General features: G+C 41.3%; 1 protein-coding gene across 1 annotated transcript in view; it reads left to right on the forward strand.

Annotated features, from left to right (window-relative positions):
• The window catches only part of XPC (XPC complex subunit, DNA damage recognition and repair factor), a 1641424-nt gene that overhangs the window by 844327 nt on the left and 774349 nt on the right, over window positions 1-22748 (forward strand). The window contains exon 10 of the mRNA XM_044078598.1: window positions 17010-17170. Coding sequence (XP_043934533.1) covers window positions 17010-17170 — 161 coding nt within the window. The remainder of the gene's footprint in view (window positions 1-17009; window positions 17171-22748) is intronic.

Consider the following 22748-nt stretch of genomic DNA (forward strand, 5'->3'; position numbering starts at 1 on the left):
TATAGAGGGTGATGTATGAATACAGATGACTGTACTGATGTCATTGATGCATTTGGAGAAAAGTATTGGGCCAAGGACTAAACACTGGGGGACTCCAGCCCTGTGGTATCCTTCTGGAAATGTTGGATTGTTTGCCCTGACTCTGAATGTTCAATTATGAAAGATGTTAGAAAACCAGATAATTATTTTATGTATTGTATCTTTCATTATTATTTTTTATTTTACATTTGTTTACCCGGAAAGTCCGACTGGACACAGGATCTTTTTCAGTGCAGGCCTGCGGAGAAAAGCTCCAGATACATAGAGTAAATAGTCTATCAGTCAGTTATGTTTACATAATGCACTTTTGAATACATAGTAACATACATGTATACATACATGCATACATACATAGTTTTTAACAGTGAAAAAGTTAGCTATATTTACATGCAGTATTTAGTTTTTGACTTGTAGCAGTTTGTATATGTTTTAAAAATTATGAAAAATTACATATTTAATTTGCTATGTAGATTCACAGAATTTCAAAGCTGAGGATGAAGTACACATAAATATGACAGGTGGGTGAGGGTAAATGAAAGAAGAGGGAAGAAAAGAAAGAAATATAATAGTGATGAAATAATGAGCTGAAAGAGAGGGAGTTGGTAGTACAATGATTAATCAGGGGTTTCAGAATTACAGAGCCAGGCTGCAGAAGGTGGATTAAAGGCTATGGATGTTATAAATATTAGTATAGGAAGGTGGGATGCAGGGTAATTACAGTAGGATAGAGAAGGGAAGAGGTACTTTAGTGGGAGTAGCAGAGTACTGTGAGAGGGAGGAGTGTTAATAAAGTAAATAAAGAGTTTTGTAATAGAATTTGCTGGTTATCACTTTCAAATGTCCAGGTGAGGTGTGTGAACTTGGCTTCTGTGACTGGACCACTTTCTATTGTAGAGATGATTTTATCTTTGATCGTGTATGTAGCTGTGAAGGTCTGTTTCTGAAGCCATGTTGTAAGTCTGTTAGGAAACCGTACATCTTGGTGTTCCTGTATCTGCATGTGTGTATAACTCGTGTGTGTGTGTGTGTGTGTGTGTGTGTGTGTGTGTGTGTGTGTATATATATATATATATATATATGTGTATATGTGTGTGTATATATATATATATATATATATATATATATGTATACAGACATAGATACATACATATATATACATATATGTGTGTATACATATATATATATATATATATATATATATATATATATATATATATATATGGGTCTACTTCATATGACTGAAATTTCATTTGACTGAAATTCATTTAACTGAGACCAAAACACTGACAGTTCAAAAGACTGAAAACTCATTTGACTGAAACTCATAACAGTGACACATTAATGTAAAAGGTATATACCCTTTTCTCCACTGTAGTGCGATCCTGGAGTTAGTATATATAGTTAGGGGGGTATGGGAGCACAGCCCCCTCACATTGGGCGGTGTGGGAGGCGAAGCCCCCCACATAGTTTAGGTAAATATTGTTTTCTGCAAAGAGTAGTTATAAATATCCATGTGTATGGTTTAAAATGTATAAAGTATATGGGGGGGGGGTGATGCCCCCCTAACTATATATACTAACTCCAGGATCGCACTACAGTGGGGAAAAGGGCATATACCTTTTTACTTTAAAGTGTCAGTGTTATGAGTTTCAGTCAAATGAGTTTTCAGTCTTTTGAACTGTCAGTGTTTTGGTCGCAGTCAAATTAATTTAAGTCAAATAAAATTTAGGTCATATGAAGTATATGTGTACATATATATATATATATATATATATATATATATATATATATACACATACACACACACACACACACACACACACACACACACACACACACACTCATACAAATATACAAATATATACATCTGACTTCAAGATTGCCAAGACTAGACTCTCTTTAAGTCAGTCAGTAACTTCAATAAGTGGCATAAGTGTTCTGAACAGAACCCTGTACAGCTCTGCGGGGGAAACATGAGAGGCAGGGACTTTACCAGAAACTGTTCATTCAAATTGAAATTGAAGCTTCTGAAGTTTACCTGGCTGGGGCAGAGGAATCCCACAAGCTGAAGGCTCTCTAAGAAGACCTCTTGTTGTTCAGCAAAAAGGTCATACCTTGGGGTCTTCTGTTATGTATAAAGTTTGATAATAATGGAAAGAGATCTTTGCATATAAACTGAGTACAGATTATACAGTTGTAATGGCAGCAAATGTGGGAAATCAGAAGAAGCTGAGAATTGAGATAGAAGGGAAAATAATGGAAGAGGTTAGTAGCTTTGGTATCTGGAAGAGATGGTTGAGGAGAAGGGAAGTCTGAATGAGGAGATCATCACTAGAATCAAAGGGGCTGCAGCCAACTGGCACAGAATATCAGGTGTGTACTATATGACAGACGAATGCCAAAGAAGCTGAAAAAAAGGTGTACAAAACAGTGGGGCAACCGGTACTACTCTATCGGCAGTAAAAGCTGAGCAGTTGAGGAAGCTAGAAGTGATGTAGATGAAGTGCCTGATATTGGCGGCTGGATGCACAATGTGGGACAGACAAAGAAATGAGGATATAAGAGCAGAAGCCAAAGTAGCCCTAATTGCAGAAAAAGTCAAAGAGAACAGATTACGATGGTTCGGGCACATGCACAGAAAAACAGAAGACAATCTAATGAAGAAGATTTGGGATGATCAGGAAGAAGGCAAGAGGAAACAAGGGCGTCCAGCAAAAAGGTGGATGGACTGTGCGAGAGAGGACCTGCAACAGTCAGGCATGAGTGTCGAAGAAAGTAGGACAGTGGCACTGAACAGAGAGAGAGATGGCACAACAGAGGGTAGCTCATAATGTAAACACAAAATATCCTGACAGATGGTTGACAGCCTAGACCCCCCCCCCCCAGGATGTTTTCAGGATCTATGCCAGCCTCAACGTGTAACTGAGTAAGTCTGGGGATGATGTAAGAGGCAGGTAGTCCCAGCAATGGATATGGAGCAGTGGGGTAGGAGGGCTGTAGGGTGCAGCAAGAGGAAAAAAAAATAATCTATTTTTATCTAACCTGCTGCAGAATTCCTGATCAGGCTTGTCACTTTCTTGGTGAATTGCAGTGTTAATGATGAAGCCTTATATAGCATGTAGAAAGAAACTGTTGTCTTTCCCCTTGGTTCTTCAGTCAAAATAAACTACTCCCTGATTGCTACACTTAATTATATAGCAAAATCTTGGAGTGTGGAATCCACAAATTGCTGAAGTTTTACATGGTACCCAGCATTGCTCTCAGAAGCATCACAGTGTTTTTGCTGCTTCATTTTCGCTGTCAAAATGCATCAGGAAAGGATTAAGTGAAAATATTTGCATGCAACCTTATTTTTAGATCTGGCAGTCATTCTGTGCCTCAACACTACTGGCCAAAATACAGAGTGAAATGTATCTTATGTAGAGCCATATGTTATGGACAAAGGAGTACCCCAAGGCTCAGTTCTAGGGACCCTTCTCTTGTAAATTTAATTGTGAAGACATCTGTCTAGTCCAGGGCCTTCGTGATTACACCCTTATCTCCTGTGAAAGGTTCATAGCTAAGGGATAGAGTGGTCCATTTTCAGGGTTAGGTAAACTTGAACATTGGCTAATGGGCCGTGTTCTCTTCCTTGTCCGATCAAGGACAAATGTTATGCTATTAGGCAGGAATAAACACAAAGTGCAGTGTATTGTATTTTTATGTTTTCTTTCTAAAACTGAATCTGTATCTATTTTGGATTTTAGCTAGCCACCTCCCTTAGAATGTAATAAGTGTATAGTGATTGTTGCACGCAAAAAAACGTACCTGGGGGGTGTTTGTCACATTCATTCCTTGTCTTGGAGTAAATGCTCTTTATTCCAAAATTGTTTTGTGATTCTGTACGTTTCATTAACTTAACCACTTTTTTCCCTAGTAAGATAGATAGTCTTCCTTAGAGCTTGTAAATTCATAACAGATGTCAAATCCAATCTAAAATGTTTCCAGTTTATACTACTATCAAGCTTGTGTATAACTATGACAGTTATTTTTGCTGTAGCATTCTTTTACTCAATTTTCCATTAATTTTACTTCCGTCCCCCCTATCCCACATCCTTCATCCTTCTCTCTCAAAACTCTGCCTAACACTAGCAGTAGCCATCCCATCTTCCTCCTTCATCTTTCTCTGATAATTATCTTCTCCCTTTTACACCTTATATAGTACAGACATGTGTTGTCACTCTCATTACACACTACATTTTATCTCACAAGTGTTCAACATCTATACTTATGGCACACTATAGAAATCCCACCACTACTTCTATCTCTGTATCAATAGATGCCTTTTAATTTTTATGCGGTAATAATGTTAATAATTTTCTGTACATTTGCTTTTGCAATATCCTGAAATATTTTTTGTATTAATTTGTTTGTATTAATTATGTATTAATTCTTGTTTTAACTTATTTTGTATTTGTGTACATGGAGCTTTTCTCCCCGGGCGTCCATTAACAAAGACCTCATCTCGGCCCAATGGACTTTCCCAGTTAACAAACTGCAAATAAATAAAAATGTATTGCTCCTGTTTTGGTGTAGAGGAAAAACTCTTATGGTGGTGATGATGTCTTTGGAGTACACCTGGCTGATACCCGTCATGTGAAATCATGTTAGTTCCTTTCAAGCTGTACATGTAGTAGTGGTACCAGTTTTCCCTGAATAGTTGCAATGACAGTTAAGTTGTGTTACAGCTGCAGTTTTCTTAATGCTGTATGTTTTTTGTACTTCACAAGCAGTTTGGTTAATTGTATTATGGTATTAGCTGATTGATTAGTTGGTTATATTTATTTTATCGTATTACTTGTGTGTTATAGTTTCCTTCAGTATGTTAATAAGTTTTGTTTCTTCATTGTGTTTTAGTTTTACTTAAGATTTATAGATTCATAGATTGTTACTAGGCTAAAGACCCAGGGGGCCTGTCTAAGCCTAGCAAAGTTTTCCCCCCAAAAATAACAATATTTTGTATCCAAATAGGATATTGAGGGCCAAGCATTTATAAGCTACCTCTGTTCATAAGGGACATGGGAGCCATGCCTGGAGTAAACCTCCTAATCCCCATCCACTGGTCTAGGCTGCACTTAGGTTAATAGACAAACTCAACTTCACAGGGATGGGAAGCCTGTTTCATAGGAGGGGCAGTCTCTGGGGCACACATCTGCCTCTCCAGCATTTTCTCTTTAATTCATAGACAAAATTCATATCCCTAGACCTTGATTTTCTGGTACTGTGTGACTTATGATTATGCAGGAGATTCATAACTGTGGGGTTCATGGATACCTTGTAAGCCAGGCATAGATCACCCCTCAGCAATATGTGGGAGGATGAGTAGAGCGAAAGGGCTTAAGGCACTGTGCATAATTTATTTACTGGGTTGTGTCCAACTGGGTTAGTAGCCCATTTTCAGCAGAGGCATAAGGCAGGTTTCTTACACCTTGTATTCTTTTTGTAAGGAACCTCTGAGGCCACTCTAGTTGCTGCAGAGCCCTGGTTAATGCATACTGAAGGGAGCATTTTACTCTATGATTGGTTGGATAAGGGCGGAGTACAGTGGGACAGTGACCTTTTTGGACCTAGATGCCATGTCCTTACTTATAGGTCGTGCAACATAAAAAGATTTCCTCACCACTGTGGCCATGTGACAGTTAAACATTCCCAGATCCACGAATACTGGGTCGACTTTTAGGGGTGTCGTATTAACATGGTAATTATCTAGGATGGTTGACTTCCCAAAGGATACAATTATGTATTTCTTAGCATTGAGTTTAAGACCATGGCTTTGGCACAATTTGCAAGTCAGTGATGGGCCTTCTTGAAAAATGTTAGTATCTTCAGGGGAGTCAGTAATAACCCCCAGCTTGCAATCATCTGCAACCTTAGTCAGCCATAAACTTTAAACATTTGCCTACATTTCAGAGAAGTAGATGTCAAAAAGGAGCAAGCCCAGTACCGTGCCCTGGGGACTCTGCTAGTGACTGGCCTCTTAGTGGAGGTGACCTCACCTATTTTGACCTCCTAGGTCTCATCATTGAGCCTACTGGCTAACCAGTGGGTGATAGAAGGGTTTATGCTTAAATTAATGAGGTTGTGTATAATGCCTGAGTAGGTTATTGTATGAAAAGCCATGGCCAGGTTGAGGTAGTCTGTGTGCACAGTCTTGCCTTCATCTAGTGCTTTCATGACTCTCTCAAAGAAGTATATCAGCTTTAATTATCAGAGCCGAATTGTGATGGGTCCTGCATTTGCAGGTTACCTGTGTCCTCATTTATTATATCCATAATAATTCTTTCCATGGCCGTACATATGAGGCTGGCTAGAATTTTGGGCCTGTAGTTACCTGTATCAGTGGTTGGAACTCCTTTGTGCAAGGGAACGACTGTAGCTATCTTCCATTCCTTGGGCACAAAACTTGACTGTAGGCTCCAGTTGAAAAGTGATTCAATTAGACTATAGAAATCATGTTTCATGCTATTTATTAAGCATCCCTGGGTGTTATTGTGGCCCATCTATGTAGTATTTTTGGCCTTGGAATGTGCATTGATAACCTTTTCTCTAGTAATGGTTGGGGAGATTGTGGTATGTGGTATTTCCTTTGGTATAATGGGGGGTTAGGGGAGAAATATGAGCTGAACCTGATAGCCAAAAGGGTAGCAGTGGCCTCTAGTTCAGTGTGGGTGATACCATTTACAGTATGTTCTGCAGATTGTTATGCATTTCCCTTGAGGTTGTGGACATAGCTGTAGAAAGCTTTGTGGTTGGCCTTTGGCTGAGAAGCTATTTTTTTTCTTAAATTTAGCTTTTGAAGCATTAATTAACCCTCTTTGCTGCCTGTTTAGTTTGGTTAGGGTGCTTTTAGTATGTATGGCTTTGTTCCTGCTATGATTAACCCATATTTGTTTTTCTTTTGTTGTATAACTGATTGATATTATGATTCTACCATGGTAGCTTGTCTTTTGAGTTTGTCTTATTCTTAATACGTATAGGCATAGCTTGCGCTATACAGCTACCAATATGGTTGTACAGATATTTTGTGAATAGCTCAGCATATACTATGGTGTTTACTGGGTTTTGTGAAGTGTTTTGTGAGAAAGAGGTATAATACAAGATCTGAAGTAGTTGACTTAATTTGAACATCAACCTGTGGGAATCAGATCCAAGACGGTAGCTTCAACAGCATCCAAGCTCCTTCCCTTACCCATAATATCCTTCCATCTCTTTCCTTCCCCTCAGATCTTGTTTGCCGCGGCTTTGCCAAGCAGCGTGGTCTCAGAGCTCCATGGCCAGGCGTGGTAGGTGATTTTTTTGGGATAATTTGGGAGTTTGTGTCACTGGTATCGACAGGTAGGTTCCCTTTCTCCTACTTAGCCTCTCCTTCATTTTGCGTCATGTTTTTACCTTTCAAAAGTATTTAAAAAAAAAAAAAAAAAAAGTAGAACAGTTTAGTGTAGTAGTAGTTAGGGTAGGCCTATCCCTTCCCTTACTGCTAGTCAGTGAATGTGAGTGTGTGTGTGTGTGTGTGTGTGTGTGTGTGTGTGTGTGTGTGTGTGTGTGTGTGTGTGTGTGTGTGTGTGTGTGTGTGTGTCTGTGTGTCTGTGTGTGTGGTCGGACAGGTTAGGGCTTGTGCTTTTTGCCTTTATCCTTGTTTAACAATGGCAGATCAGCAGGCTAAGCGGGTCTTCAGGAAATGCACAGAGTGTGGCCATAAGTTATTTCCGGCTGATGGCCACACTCTGTGTGTGATGTGTTTGGGGGCATCCCATCTTACTACTGATTATACTATTTGTGCGGGGTTTAACCCCAGGGCCCTGAAGGATCATAGGGCAAAACTTATTCTAAAAGGGCTTCTTCCTGCTATGGAGGCGGCTGCCTCCGCTTCCGTTACAGTCACGGTCGTGACCATTTCTTCTTCTACAGCCACAGTCTCTTCCTTTCCCTCCCAGGCTGTGACTCATCCTCCAGTACATAGCCCTGTGGATAGGGAGCCTAAGAAAGAGAAGGGCAGAGACAAAGAGAGAGAGAAAGACAAAGGGAGGAAGAGATCCCCGAACCAGATGGATCCAGTGGGTCCTCCTCCAAAACAACAAATAGTTACTAGGCCAGTTTCTCCTCGGCTCCGCCCACCCAGATTCTTGCCGGAGGAGCCTAGACGTTCTTCCAGGACCTCCGGACATCAACCCTCCTGGACGGCATTGGTGGCCTCGTCGCATTCCACCAAGAGTTTGAGTGAGGCAGATAGGGACATCAAGGGGGTTGGGTCTTCCTCCTTTGGTGCCGAAGTTGTTGGATCAGGGCCCTCTCCTTGGTATCTTGGCTCCAGTGTGATCGGCTCCGATCCCCATGTCATTATTAGTTTCCCAGGAGGCTCGCTTCCCCTTGGCTTTCGACGTGGTGGAAAAGATTATCTCCAGTGGATTGAGACCCCTGACCATCTCCTCAGATTCCTCCCCAACTCCCTCACCTCTGGGTGCATCTTCAGACATTTTGCCCATGCAAGGACAGCCCGTGCTCGATGTGCCCCAGACTTTTTCCCTCGAGGAACCACAGGTAGCTTGTGAGCCCTCTCCGGAGAGTCCCACTGAAGAGGTTCCTCACAAACGAACATGCAAAAGGAGGCACCTGGACTCTTCCCCTGAGTCCCTCACTGAGGATACCAATTTGGAGAAAGGAAAAGGTTCCCCCAGTTCACCCCCCCCTGACGATGTCTCATTTGGAGACATCATGGAAACCTGCGCCAACAGGGAGGGTTGGTCCTCCCCCAAGCCTTCCTCAGATGAGTCTGTGTTTCTGGAGGCCTTCGGCATGGGCCCATCTACCTACTGGGTGTCCCCCCCCCGCGGATCCCTTGGTGGACCTTATTACCACCCGGTCATGGAAGGAACTGGTCCCCAAGGGTCCTGACAAAATTCTGAGCCCTCCTGTAGACAGACCTAGTTGGAAAAAAGGGTCCCCAGTGGATGCCATGGTGGTACTGGCTGCCACTAAGAAAGAACTAGCCCAGGAAAGTTCTGTGGTCCATCCCCCCGACCGAGAGTCCAGGACGATGGATCATTTGGGAAAGCAGACATATGCTTCAGCCACCTTTTCTATAAGGGAGCTGAATTATTTGTCCCATGTAATTCGACTGCAGCGCAACCTGGTCAAGGAGCTGAGTCGCCCCCAGAGTCCATATCACTGGAGGATAAGCGCATATTCTCCGCGTGAATGGCCACTCTCAAAGCGGTTTCTAATATGTCCATGCGCCTCCTTTCGCATGCCACTGAAGGAGCGGCAAGGGTGGTCGGGTCCAGCGTTGCCATGAGGCGACATGCCTGGTTCAGGCTATGTCAGTTCACGGAACCCTTTAAAGGCGTCTTTTGCGAATGCCCCTTATGATGGTTCTTCCGTGTTTGGGAAGATGGTTTGCGAGACGTTGGTCCAAAGGGAAAAGGACAGGAAAACACTGTCTGCCATCAGGATCTGCTTCTCTAACTCCAAAAGATCCTTTTCCAGGAATCAGCAGGGACAAAAGAAGATGTGGTTCCGGCGGAAGTCTCTGTATTCCTGGGACACTCAGGACTCACCTTCCCCTAGAGGCAGCGGGGGACAAGACAGACACCGGCCCAGAGGCAGGGGGGTCCGAGAAATTTTGGGTCTTGAGAACCGTTCTTGAACAGGCCTGCGCAGCAGCTTTGAGGGGTTGCCCGACTGTTTTGCTCTGGAGGCAGTCGGGGGTCACCTTTTGATGCACCTGATGCCATGGGAGTCCGTGTCAACAGACAGGTACTTCAAATAATATCCAAAGGCTATACTATCCCATTTGTGACTCCTCCCATTCCACTAAAAGAACTCCCAGATGTTCCACCCACGCAGAGGGAGGTTGCAGCACTCGAAATAGAAAAGCTGCTAAGGAAACAAGTCGTCCAGCCTGTCCGCCAAGATCAGTCCGGATCAGGTAAATATTCCAGGTTTTTTTAGTGCCAAAAAAGACGGAGGACCTAAGGCCTATTCTAGACCTTTCCGCCTTAAACCTGTAAGTTGCCAAAGAGAAGTTCTGGATGGTCACTCTACAATCCATCCTGCCTTACCTGCAGGAGAATGATTGGATGTGCTGAATAGAGCTACAGGATGCGTACAGATCCTTAAAAGATTCTTATGTACCCAAACTTTGGCGTTCAGCCTACATTCTACCTCTCCACAAAGGTGGCAAAAACACTGCTATTTCCAACTTCCGTCCCATTGCCCTACTCTCTCCAATATCTAAAATTCTAGAAAAATGTGTCCACCACCAACTTCTACCTTTCTTAATCCAAAATAACGTACTGACTCCCACCCCGGCCATAGCACCACAACTGCCTTACCATCCTTCCTTGAAACAATCAATCAAGCCCAAGACTCTGGACTTTTAGTTTCCACAGTACTGCTTGATTTCTCTAAAGCTTTTGACACCATATCCCATACACACCTTCTATTACATCTGGCTAACCTTAATCTTGCCCCTTCTTCTCTCTCCTGGTTCTCCAGTTACCTATCCGACAGATCTCAAGCTGTCAGATGGAAGAACTCTACCTCCTCCTTCCTGCCAACACCTACTGGCATTCCCCAGGGGTCTATTCTTGGACCCTTGCTCTTCAACATCTTTATTAATAACCTTCATACTGTCATCCTTAACACCACAGTTATCCAATACGCCGATGACTCGACCTTAATCTGTGCCGCCTCTAACCTTCCTGAACTTCTGACTAAAACTCAACTAGCTTTTTCCACTACAGAGAACTGGATGCATCAAAACCATCTCTCTCTTAACTCTAACAAATCTAAAATTCTACTTTTCTCTCCTTCCAGGACTTTCACCTTTGACAAAAACGCTTTCAAAATCCTAAGCCAAGCTAACGCTGCTTTAGAAGTGGTCCCTTCAGCAAAACTTCTTGGTATAACCATAGATGAACAACTTAAATTCGATATCCACATACAACAAAACATAAAGAAAACCCACCAAAAGCTAGGTATGCTCTACAGGAATAACCACTTTCTCTCTAACTCCTCTAGGCTTACCTTGGCTATTACCTACCTTCTACCTTCTCTACTTTATGGAGCACCTCTTCTTTCCAATCTGTCTGCTTCCAACACCTCAAAACTTGAAATTTGTTATAAGATCTCCAAATTTGCTACCAATTCCAAAACCTCAACACACCACTGCCTTACTCTACATTCCCTGAACTGGCTAGGGCTTCCCAACCACCTAGACTATCTCCAACTAACCACCGCTCACAAACTCATATTCTACCCAGATAAATGCCCAGCCTTAACTAATATCCTTCCACCATACATACCAAATCGTTCTCTGAGATCTGAAAACCAAAACCTAATCTCCATCCACAAACTCAAACATTCTGCTGGACAGCTTCTACTCTCCTTCTCTCTAGGCAAGAAATGGAACTCTCTCCCACCCTCACTCAGGACTATACCCAACCCAAAATCCTTCAAGACCCAACTGTTCTCATACCTGTCATCTAAACGGAAATGTTCCTGCTTTCACCCTACTTAATACCTAGGGAATTCTTCTCCCCTCTGAGCTCTATACACCCTGCTCCTCTTTTCCTCCAAACTTTTCTGCTCCTCTTTTTCTCCAAACTTTTATTACTACTCTCCCATAATAGACTTAACTGTCGATGTTCTGATTAAGTAAATTTCTCTCTAAACTCCAAGTTTGCAAATTTTGTAAATGTCACTTCTGTAAAAAAAAAAAAAAAAAAGATGCACATTTACGCTATGTATAATCTGACTGCTTGAATTTTACGTTTAACAACCCTTAAGATTTTGTATTGCCTTACTGTATTGCTTTTGAAATTCTTAATTGTATGAAGTTTATGCCTGTACTTATCTTCAATACTCTGTAAACCTATTGTATTGCACTGTTCTTTGGAGCGTTTCTCCCCGGGCCTCCACTGAAAATGGGCACTTCTTGGCCCAGTGGACTTCCCCGGTAATCAAACTGAAATAAATAAATACTACCATGTAAAGATGCACAGTCGTTCCAGGAGGTTCCTCCGCTTTCGGCTAGGGGCTAATCACTTTCAATTCCAAGCCCTACCCTTCGGTCTCACCACAAACCAAAATCTTGGCAGTAGTAGCGGCTCACCTGAAGCTTCAGGGGATACAGGTCTACCTGTACCTGGATGATTGGCTCCTTGCCGCTCCCACCAGGCATCTACTTTGTCAGGCCAGAGACTATTTCCTGAAACTGTCAGACTTGCTGGGAATTACAATCAACATATCCAAGTCTTCTGTAGACCCTGTTCAGGTCTTATACTACATTGGAGCAAGGATAGATACGTTGCAAACCAAGGTCTTTCTAACTCCAGAGAGAGTTCGGAAGTTACGACTTCATGTGTCCGTGATCCTTCAGTCGCATGTTCCTCCAGCCGAGGGGGTATTATGAACCCTAGGTTCCATGGCAGCCACCATTACTCTTCTCCCCTGTGCTCATTTTCATATGTGGGTACTACAGTGGACACTAATGGTTCAGTGGTCATTACTGGATTTACCGTTGACACATCCTATTCATATAAGCAACACTTGCAGGAAGTCCCTCCTCTGGTGGATACACTCCTTGGATCTAACTGAGGGACAAACTTTTATTGCAGCCCCTCCCCAAGCCACGGAGACTACGAACGCTTCCCAACTATGGTGGGGGGGGGCATTGCTCGGGCAGGACAGTCCAAGGCACATGGTCCCTGATCAAGATCAAGTTGCATATCAATGTTCTAGAGATGAGGGCGGTCTTGTTAGCGTTGCAGGCTTCTCATGCCTTTTTTCCTCTGAGAATTATTGCAACTCATGACAGACATGTCAGTGGTCTGGTGCATCAACAAGCAGGGAGGAACCAGATCTTACCCCCTTTGTCGTGAGGCCATGAGAGTGTGGGAACAGGTGATCTCCTCCAACCATTTTCTGGTAGCAATGCACATTCCGGGTCGATCCAGCATACTAGTGGACAAACTGAGCAGAACTATCCTGATGCCTTATGAGTGGTCTCTGAATCCTTCCCCGAGTGGTGTCGGCCTTACTGCGATCTCTTCCCATCTCCTTCCAACGCGAAGTGCAGCGAGTTCTTCACTCTGATTCCCCCACAGGAGGAATCCCCCAGGGATGGTCTGGTCCATGCTTGACCTGCCGGTCTTCTTTGTGCTTACCTCCCATTACCTATCATAACAATGTTTCTCCAGAAGGCTCGCAGGTTGGGAAGCAAGGTTATCTTCATTGCCCCATTCTGACCTTGCCAAGTCTGGTTTCCCTTCCTTTGGTCTCATCTGATAGTTCCTCCATGGATCTTGAATCCGATATCGGATCTTATTTCGCACCTCTCGAGGGTCCCTCATCCAGACATGGGCATTCAGAAGCTCACTGCTTGGCTGCTGCAGTTCCCTTGATTGCTAGGACTCCCGGGCTATCTTCTCCAGTCAAGACTATTCTGGTGGCAGCTCATAAATCGTCTGCCAGAAAATTATACCGTAGAAAATGGAAGCACTTCTCTATATGGGCTTCTCAAAGGGATTTGGACCCTTTCATAGCTCTTTTTCCAGCAGTCCTTAAGTTCTTGGCATACATTTTCCAGCAGGGTGCCAGCTCATCTACAGTGAAAGTTCAACTGGCTGCCATTTCCAATTTCCATGTAGGTGAGAACACGGCCTCTTTAGCTTCCTCCAGACTTTGCAAAACTTTTGTTAAAGGTACCTTTCTTTTAAGACCCCCGGTTAAAGATCCTACCCCTCCTTGGGATCTTACCCTAGTTTTACAAGCTTTGGTTGCCTCACCTTTTCAGCCAGCTGCTTCTGTGGATTTGAAATTTTTGTCTTGGAAGACGGCTTTTCTAGTGGCTATCACCATGGCTAGGAGAGTGTCAGAACTCCAGGCATTATCTGTCAAACCTCCATATATGATTTTCCATAAACACAGAGTTTCACTTTGTACTAATCCCTCTTTTCTTCCTAAAGTGACCTCTGAAGCAAATACCAGTCAATCAATCAATCAATTTACCTGCTTTCTTTCCAAATTTTCAGAACAGGGGGTGAATATAAATTACACAGACAATTACGTTTCTTCTTACACAGGACTAAGGCCTTTCGCAAGTCTGACCAGTTGTTTGTGTCTTCTTCTACACCCTTTCCGGGAAAACCGGTTTCTAAGGTAACCATTGCCAGATGGATTTCCCTTTGCATCCTTCAGGTTTACAAAGACAAAGGCATGTCTCTTCCGAGTAGGATAAATGCCCATTCTACTAGGTCCATGTCTACGTCAGCGGCTTTTTGGTCCAGGGTGTCTTTGAATGATATTTGTTCGGTGGCTACTTGGTCTTCATCTCACACCTTCATTTCTCATTATAAATTGGACATGATATCTAGGGGGAGAGCATCCTTTGGCTCTGCAGTGCTTCAAAATATCCTTCCATGAGGGCCACCCAAGAAATTGGTAGCTGGGGGACTCTGTCCAACAGGTTGATGTTCAAATGAAGTCAACTACTTCAGGTAAAGAAGTTATGTGCTCGCCATAACGTTCCATCTGAGTAGTTGGACTTCATTTGTCATCAACCGTCCCTCCCCCTGACCTTCTCATTATGTTCTTACTTTGGTAAGCAGGAGAGAGCGCCTATGCGGCTCTCCTGTTCTTCATTATTAGTAAGGTATATCAGATTGGGCTTGTGTATGGCGTAGCAAACTCGATCTGAAGGAAGGAAGGAGATGGAGGGGTATTATGGGTAAGGGGAGGAGCTTGGAGCTCGGATCAGATGCTGGTGAAACTGCAGTCTCTGATCTGATCCGGATCCGATTCCCACAGGTTGATGACAAATGAAGTCCATCTACTCGGATGGAATGTTATGGTGAGTACATAACTTCTTTTTAAGCTACATTTTATTGTCCCTACCTTTTCTGTATTATTTACACTGTTGTAGGTTAGTTGTGGTAATTTCTGCTTGAGTCATTTCCAGACAATTGTTGAAATCTGAAATATATCAAAATATGTTGTGTCTCATACTGTCATGGAGCTTTTCTCTTAAGGATTCTGCTGACATTTTTTTTTTTTTAGTCAGACAACCAGTTTATTGAAGTTTAAAGAAATTTATAAATTTATTTAAGTAAAATAAAAGTTGACTGAGAAGAAGCACAGAAAATCTAAACAGTACTCCTCTTACTAGGGTTGTTATGAAGGAATTATTTGTAAGGAAGGTTATGCATGAGTTTTGGGTCAGTAATGGTGTTTTCTAAGATGTTTTGGGACAGTCATGTGATGTGGATTCACATTTCTGAGGTGTCTTCTGTATTAGTGGCCTTTGTTCACAGACTAAACCTTTTAAACCAAGGATTCTTCATCCAAGCCAAATGTTCCTGCTTCAACTCAGGACATATCACCTTTCCAAGTCTCTTCTTCTACCTCAAAATTCTCTGAAGATTGACCCTCTCTAGAAACTAATGTGTATGCTAAGTTGTACATTCCGCTCTGCCTGTTTGTACATTGTCCTGTGCTTGTTCACTGGACTGTATATGCACATTTTGTTCTATGTAATTTGTCTGAACTATTCTGTTATTGCTTACATTTCTGTATTTTTATTTGTGAAATGTTTTGCATTTCATCCGAGCTGAGCCTGAAATTGGTCAGTATTGACCAGTGCATGACTCCGGTAAGTAAATATAAATAAAATAAATAATTTCTGCAACACTAGCTAAGGAGGAGGGTCGGTGTACTGTACTAATCATGATTGTGTTCATCAGGAGGAAGGACAAACATGGTGAAGATATAGAATGTTCTGGTGCAGTCACCTAATGATGTCTGTGAATGCACAGTGAACCTGATAGGTTATTGGTGTTTTGCAATCACTTAATTTATGAACCCAGATAAAGGACTTAACTATTCCACACTGACCTGATGACAAGCCACCCATTCCTTATCATATTTTGCCTTGACAGCACAGAAGGTGTCAGGATGGAAAACAAGACTAGTAGGTGATCCCTTGAGAATGTGAAGAAATAGCCGAGAGAAATTAAAAAAGTCTGACTAGTTTGTATAGAAAGAGAGGCTCTAAAGACATGTGGTTCTTGTGATAGTGAGCATGGGGTAAAAGTTAATATGAAAGTATGAGTGTGCAAGGTTAAGTAGGGACATTTTAGCACTCAGTAACTTCTAGTATTAGAGAGGAAGCAAGGTGGGTTGGGAAATATGAAGGATGTATTGTGTACTGAATGACTGAATCACAGGGGAACATGGTGCCACTGAAGTAGTTATCCATTGGTCGAGGCATACATGTATGTTTATTTAAGAGGTTGTGGAGGTGACTGTATGTTTTGCTACAAATGATGCTTGTCTGCCCATTTTGCATACATGCTTGAATGTTTAGTGATTGTAGTGCATTTGATTTTGGATGTTTCTTTGTCTTTGTGAAGGCAGTGTTTTATGTATATGTATATATAAAGAGTCCAGAATAAAAGAGATAGGAAATAATCTAGCAGACTTTGTAGAGTTTGACAAGTAAAGGTGGCCAGAACTCCCTTTATAATCTTAAAGCTTCACTTTAGTGTAAGTGTCAAAACAGTTTTACTAAGGAAGGTGTAAACTCTGCTAAATGTAGAGTAGTACTGTGAACTCAGGTTACAGGTGTCTACACTTGCTTTAGGTGGGATGATGTAATGGAGCTGTTTTCATTACTTCATTGTATTCAGAATGAAGTTATCGCACCTGATTATTTGAAAAGCCTCAGTTCTGTAAGTAAGCTGAGTGTTATATAAGTGTGAATGCAGGAGTGTGACAAACACTAATCAGTTACACTAGCCTGTTTTCATGTTGGAACCACAAATGAAATGTTCTGTCCCCTCAAATGTTTTTTTTTTAGAAAACTAGACAGTGCTGTTGCATTTTGCATTCATATCTGAAGATTTATTATTTTTTTTCATTCTCTTGTTATTTAGCTTCAAGCAAAATTGCTTGACCAGCCACTTCCAAAATCCATAAATGAATACAAAAACCATCCACTGTATTCACTGAAGAGACACCTATTAAAGTTTCAAGCCATCTACCCTTCCACAGCCAGTATACTTGGATACTGCAGAGGAGAAGCTGTTTACGCAAGGTAAACCACTGTAGAGTTTTCAGCAATTTATCATTAACAGTTACAGTCGATGGTCTCGTGTTCCTGTCAGTGCCTTATTTCCAATGCATAATATGCACTGTGTGGTGCTGCATGAAATGTAAGGGAACCTGGACTCGTTTGTTGTACAAATGAGTTAAATAATAAGTTACAGGTGTTGGATTTTACCTTAAAAAAGATCTTACCATTATTAAACCGGAGTTAAAATGCACCTGTATTATGTAGAGTATATGTATGATTAATTTTAGATTTCCAAGTATGTTTGGATTCTGTATTGCTTTGCTCCTATATGACAGTAAATTAGCTGTTACTACCCATGGTATTTTTTGTGCCTTATGAGTACTTAAAACTACAAATGCTATTGGTATGAACTACAGAGAGAACAATTTCTTCATTTAAGTGTAGTCTCTTAAGTGACATAGTACTGTGATCTTGCAAATTATGGTGCTATAGCCACCTATTAGAACCACAGCATGACTGTTAGAATGTCAATACAAATGTGCACTCATCAGATTGCAATGGTACATATGGTGAATCAGTAGGAAGATCCTTTCTGTAATCCCAGGCAGGAATCAGAATGAAGGAGAATGTAAGGAATTACTAGGCCAGGCATCGCTCAAAGCATTCTCATTTATAAGGCAAGTAATCTTTGCTCTTTTATAGTCTATGAACTGTCCTTTGACTAGTGAGAGAATGAATTTATGCCAGTCATTGGGTAATGATGCAGAAGGAGGCTGAAGAAGCAGTACCCCAGCAACCATTGCAGAGGACCTTTGAGTTCCTCAGTGAAAGCTAACTCAGTTTCTGGAAGTCATCATCTCTTGCCTCACCCTGTGTTGTTGCCTCACCAGCAAGAGTTCATAGGTTCATAGGACTATACTAGACTATCAGTCTGCAAATTGTTGCAAGCCTAGCCATTAACAGGAAGTCAGAATCAGACTGTGTGCCTTGTATCTTTGAGGTAAAGACCTTAAAAGCTATGCTAACAGGTCCTGATCCATTGTACCTCTCTTGCTTGCTGGCCCTGTGATTGATCTTAGAGTTTTGGAACTCAATACTATGTTTTATACATTCAGTTGTAATGTATTACACTGGTGTGGAAACACCTCTTTAGGCATTATAATCTGATTCTAGGGAAGGTCCTGACATAGGTCTTTTATGGGCATACAGCACCTCTAGTGTGCTGTTGCCTTGGCATTTCTGGAGTTCTTTCTCCAACCTTCACCTGCCAGTCATCCCATGCCCAAGGTATTGGGAAAGTACAGGTCACCTTCTGCTAAGGCTAGCCTGATGTCTTTAATTTAATACTGAGTTGTAAACTGAGTTAATGTGTACTTTGTAAAGATGTTTGTGTAACTTACTTTGGAGATTTTCTCCCCGGGCTTCTGCTGAAAATGGACATGTATCCAGTCGGACATTCCCGGTCAACAAATGTAAAATAAGTAAAATAAAATAATAAAATGTAATAAAATAAAATAAAATAATTTCCTCTCTTTCTGAATCTGAGGAATTTAGAGAGAATGAAGGAGAAGGTCTAAGATCCTTGCTTCAGAGGAAGGCAAAGGTAAGTAAACATTATTTATTATTTATTTATTGGCATTTGTTGACCAGAACGTCCACTGGGCAAAAAAAAAATGTTTTCAGTGGAAGCCCGGGGAGAAAAGCTCCTCAGTTAAAAACAAAAACAAGAAGAAGTAAACATATTATACAATTAAATTATAGATCTGGGGAGTAAGACTCCACAGTTAAAGAAACAAAATATCACAGAAACATAATTGCAAATAAATGTCATTCAGATTTATACGCATGCACACTATCACAGGTAAACTATTATTATAGTAAAATAGGCTACATAGTAAAGGACAAGAAATATAGTATTTCCAGTCAATGGAGTAGATTGAAATCAGAGGTGTTAGAATGCAGGCATTCTAGGTAAAATAAGTTATAGGATTAAAGGGGCTTACAGTGTATTTCACATGTACAGATTGGATTTTGTAAAAAGTAGGTTTTTAGTGCAGCTTTAAAGGGCTTCAGGGAGTCTAGTTGGTTGATGGAAGAGGGGAGGGTATGTCATAGTTTGGCTATGTTGTAAGAATATAGGCATTGTCCTGCTCTCTTGTCGGTTTTCGCTACACTTAGAAGATTTATCTCTGAGGAGCGGAGGACTCGAGTAGAAGTATATGTGTGCAAGATAGATTGGAGAGCTGGGCAGCTGTCAAGTTGGAAAATTAATTTATGGGCAATAGTTAGTTGAGTAAACTGGAGATAATGGTGAAATTCTAGCCAGGACAGGTTTGAGAGAGCATTACAGTGGCATGAGTGGATAGACAAGTTAGATGTAAATTTTGCTATCTTTTAGTAGCATTGTTATAGCTTATTATTGAGGGATGTATGGAGGTTGGTGAAAATGGAGCTCCCATACATAAAGGATGGAATAAGCAAAGTGTTAGCTAATTTGATCCTAGTTTGTTTATCAAGGTAGAGTTTGTGCCGGTATAGTTTGGCAAGTTTGAAGTGGGTATTCTTTACTTTGCTGAGTATATGTTGTTCAAAGGAGAGTTTATTGCTGATAGTAATTCCAAAAGGTTTTGCGAATTGTACCTGTTCGATTTCAGTTTTGTTATGGGAGAGAATTTTGAATTCTGTAATTGGAGGTTTTGATGAGAATAATAACAGTTACGTTTTTTGGGGGTTAAGCATTAATTGAGAGTCGTTTAGCCAGATTTCTGTAGAGGAGAAGGTGTCTTGGGTGATTTTCTGGAGGTCAGCGGAATTATTTGAGGATGAGATGATAGTTGAATCATCTGCTTATTGAATTAGTATGCTTTGATGGGAGGCTTTATGTAGATCATTAATGAATATATTGAAAAGTAGAGGCCCTAAAATGGATCCTTGTGGGGACATCTGTAATCTGATAGCTGGTTTTGCCATCTAACTGATTGCCGTCTGTTGTTTAGATAGGAGGAAAACCAGTTATTACACTTTGAGAGCAACTAAGTTTCTCTAGATGTTGCAAAAGCTTAGGGTGAGATACTGTGTCGATCACTTTCGAAAGGTCTAGCAGGAGTACAGAGGTGGGTAGGCCAGCATCAAGAGCTTTATTCACTATATCAGTAAAGGAGAGTAAAGCTGAGGGCGGAAGCCATGTTGAGTGGGCGATAGGAGCTTATTATTGTTGAGGTGATTGAGTAGTTGGGTTTGAATACATTTTTTCTAAGATTTTTGACAGTGGGGAGAGAATGGAGATGGGCTGACAGTTTGAAAGGTCATGGCCATTTCCTCCTTTGTAAAGTGGGGTAAGGGATTTTTTCCACAGTAGGGGGACATATGATTCAGTGATAGAACGATTGATTATAATGGTGACTAGGTAAGCTATAACCTTGGCTGCTAGTTGTAAGTATTCTCATGGTAAGTTAGCAGAGAGTGAGCATGGTTTTAGTTTTGTTATACGTTTTTTAACTACGGATTTAGGCATGAGTTGAAGTGAGAAAGGTGGATTAACTAGAGAATTGTTTGAGGGGAGTAGGGGGTCTATAGAGGTAATGCTAGACATGGGATTTGTTTCTGAGGATGAGTGCTTAATTAGTTTTTGGATGGTGTCGCTAAAATGGTTATTGAATATTTGGGCTATCTGGAGAGGGTTTTTGTTGGAAGCAGGGATGAATTTTGAATGTTACCAGGATTAAGAAGGGAGGATATAGATTTGCAGAATTTTTGTGGGATGGTATTTTGGGAGGAGAGTTTAGAGAAGAAGTAGGATTTCTTATCAGTTATGATTTTTTTTGCGGCATTCATAAATTTTTTATAGTGTAGTTCATTTTCTATAGTCCTACATTTTTTCCAAATTTTCCAGGCTTTGTCTCTGAATAAGAGGGTTTTTTTGGTATGTTTTGTCAACCAGGGGGCATGGTTTGGTTTTGAGTGTTTAGTATGAACAGGTGCTAGGCTATTTAGTGTGTTCAGACAGGTATTATTAAAATATTGTCCAGCATCATCTAGGGGCAGTGATTTTTAATGTGGGCCAGTTGTAAGCTTGAAGGGTAGTTATAAATGTTTCTTGGTTAAAGTGGGCAAGGTTCCTTATTGATTTGTATGTTTGGGGTTTGGGGATGTGTAATTGGGTTCTGTGGGTGTATGCAGGTAGATGGTCACTTAGGGTGATAGGGAGGGTTCCGGTGTTGGTGTAGTAGTCGGGGTGGGATACTAGAATCCAATCTAATTTAGCTTCAGCCCGGGTGTTTAATGCCTGTGTAGGCTCTGTGATAAGTTGAGTGAAACTGTGGAGATTAATGCTAATGTTAGGATCCTTGGAGGTTAGGTTATGCCAGTTGATGTTAGTCTCTCTTAGAATTATAGTTTCTTGGTGGATAGTATGGTTAATCCATCCCTGGAAGTCTTCTAAATAAAGGATGTTATGACCGAGGGAATATAAATGCTGAAAATACATAGTTGTTTGTTAGGGTTTATATGGAGGGATGCCATTAGGATTTCCAGACAACTGAAAGTGGGGACTGGATTAGGATGTAAATTTATTGTTAAAATCTATATATAAGGGCTACGCCCCCTCCTTTTTTGGAATCCTGTCTTTACAAATAATGTTGTAGCCTGGTGGAAGGATTTCAGAGTCTATTATATGTGCTTTAAGCCAAGTTTCAGTTATTGCTATTATGTCTGGAGAGTGGTGACTAAGCCAGGTACTGGAATTCTGTGATCTTGTTGCAGAGGCTTCGAGCATTCATAGTTACAAAGTATAAATCACGGGCTTTAGTGGTCGGGGTAGTTTTGGGTAAATTTTCAGGTCCAGGGTTGGGGTGTACGTCTCCACATTGGGATAATACTATGAGGAGATGAAGTAGTGTGTGTGGCTGGTGATGTTTTAGAGATGGTAATTGAGGGTAGTGGAGTGTTAATTTCAGTTTAGTGGTAGTGGGGGTGTGGTGAGATTTGGCTGGGCATAGGGTGTTGCTTACTAATAGGGAGGGAGAGATGTTGGAGTAACTATTTAAGGTAGCATGCGAGTGAGTGGCTAGTGTTGTGAGAGTGAAATCTTTATTCTAGAGTGAGTGCAGGTGGATATAAATAATAATAGTAGTGAAGAGGTAAGAATGAGTAAGATTGATTAAAGGTGTGATATGTGATGTATTATTAGATTAGGAGGAAAATTGTGATAGTATTCCAAGACTAAGAATACATGTTGGGTGGAGATGAGTGGTTAAAGAGGGGGAGATAGGGTAGGGGGAGGCGACAATAAAAGTGTAAGAAATGGTATTGGTCAAAACATCTAGAGGGTGGGGCTGCAGGAAGTATAAATCTAGAGGAAGTAGGGGTGGGTGGAAGTGGAGTGAGCCCGGAGCAGGTTGTGCCCGTCTTCTTTGGCTGTACAGAGAAAAAAGAAAACAATCACCCAGAGGTAAGGACAGAGACAAAAGATGCAGCTTATAATTGGTTTTAGTTAGCAGATGGACATTTGAGGGGGTACAAAGGTCTGACTAACACTTGAGTAGCAAAAAAAGGTAGAAACCTATTTCCAAGTAGAGGATAGAGGAGTCAAAACACTAAG

The sequence above is a fragment of the Protopterus annectens genome, chromosome 7.part1 (assembly GCF_019279795.1).
Source record: "Protopterus annectens isolate FY-2018-M chromosome 7.part1, PAN1.0, whole genome shotgun sequence".
NCBI classification, from domain to species: Eukaryota; Metazoa; Chordata; order Ceratodontiformes; family Protopteridae; genus Protopterus; species Protopterus annectens.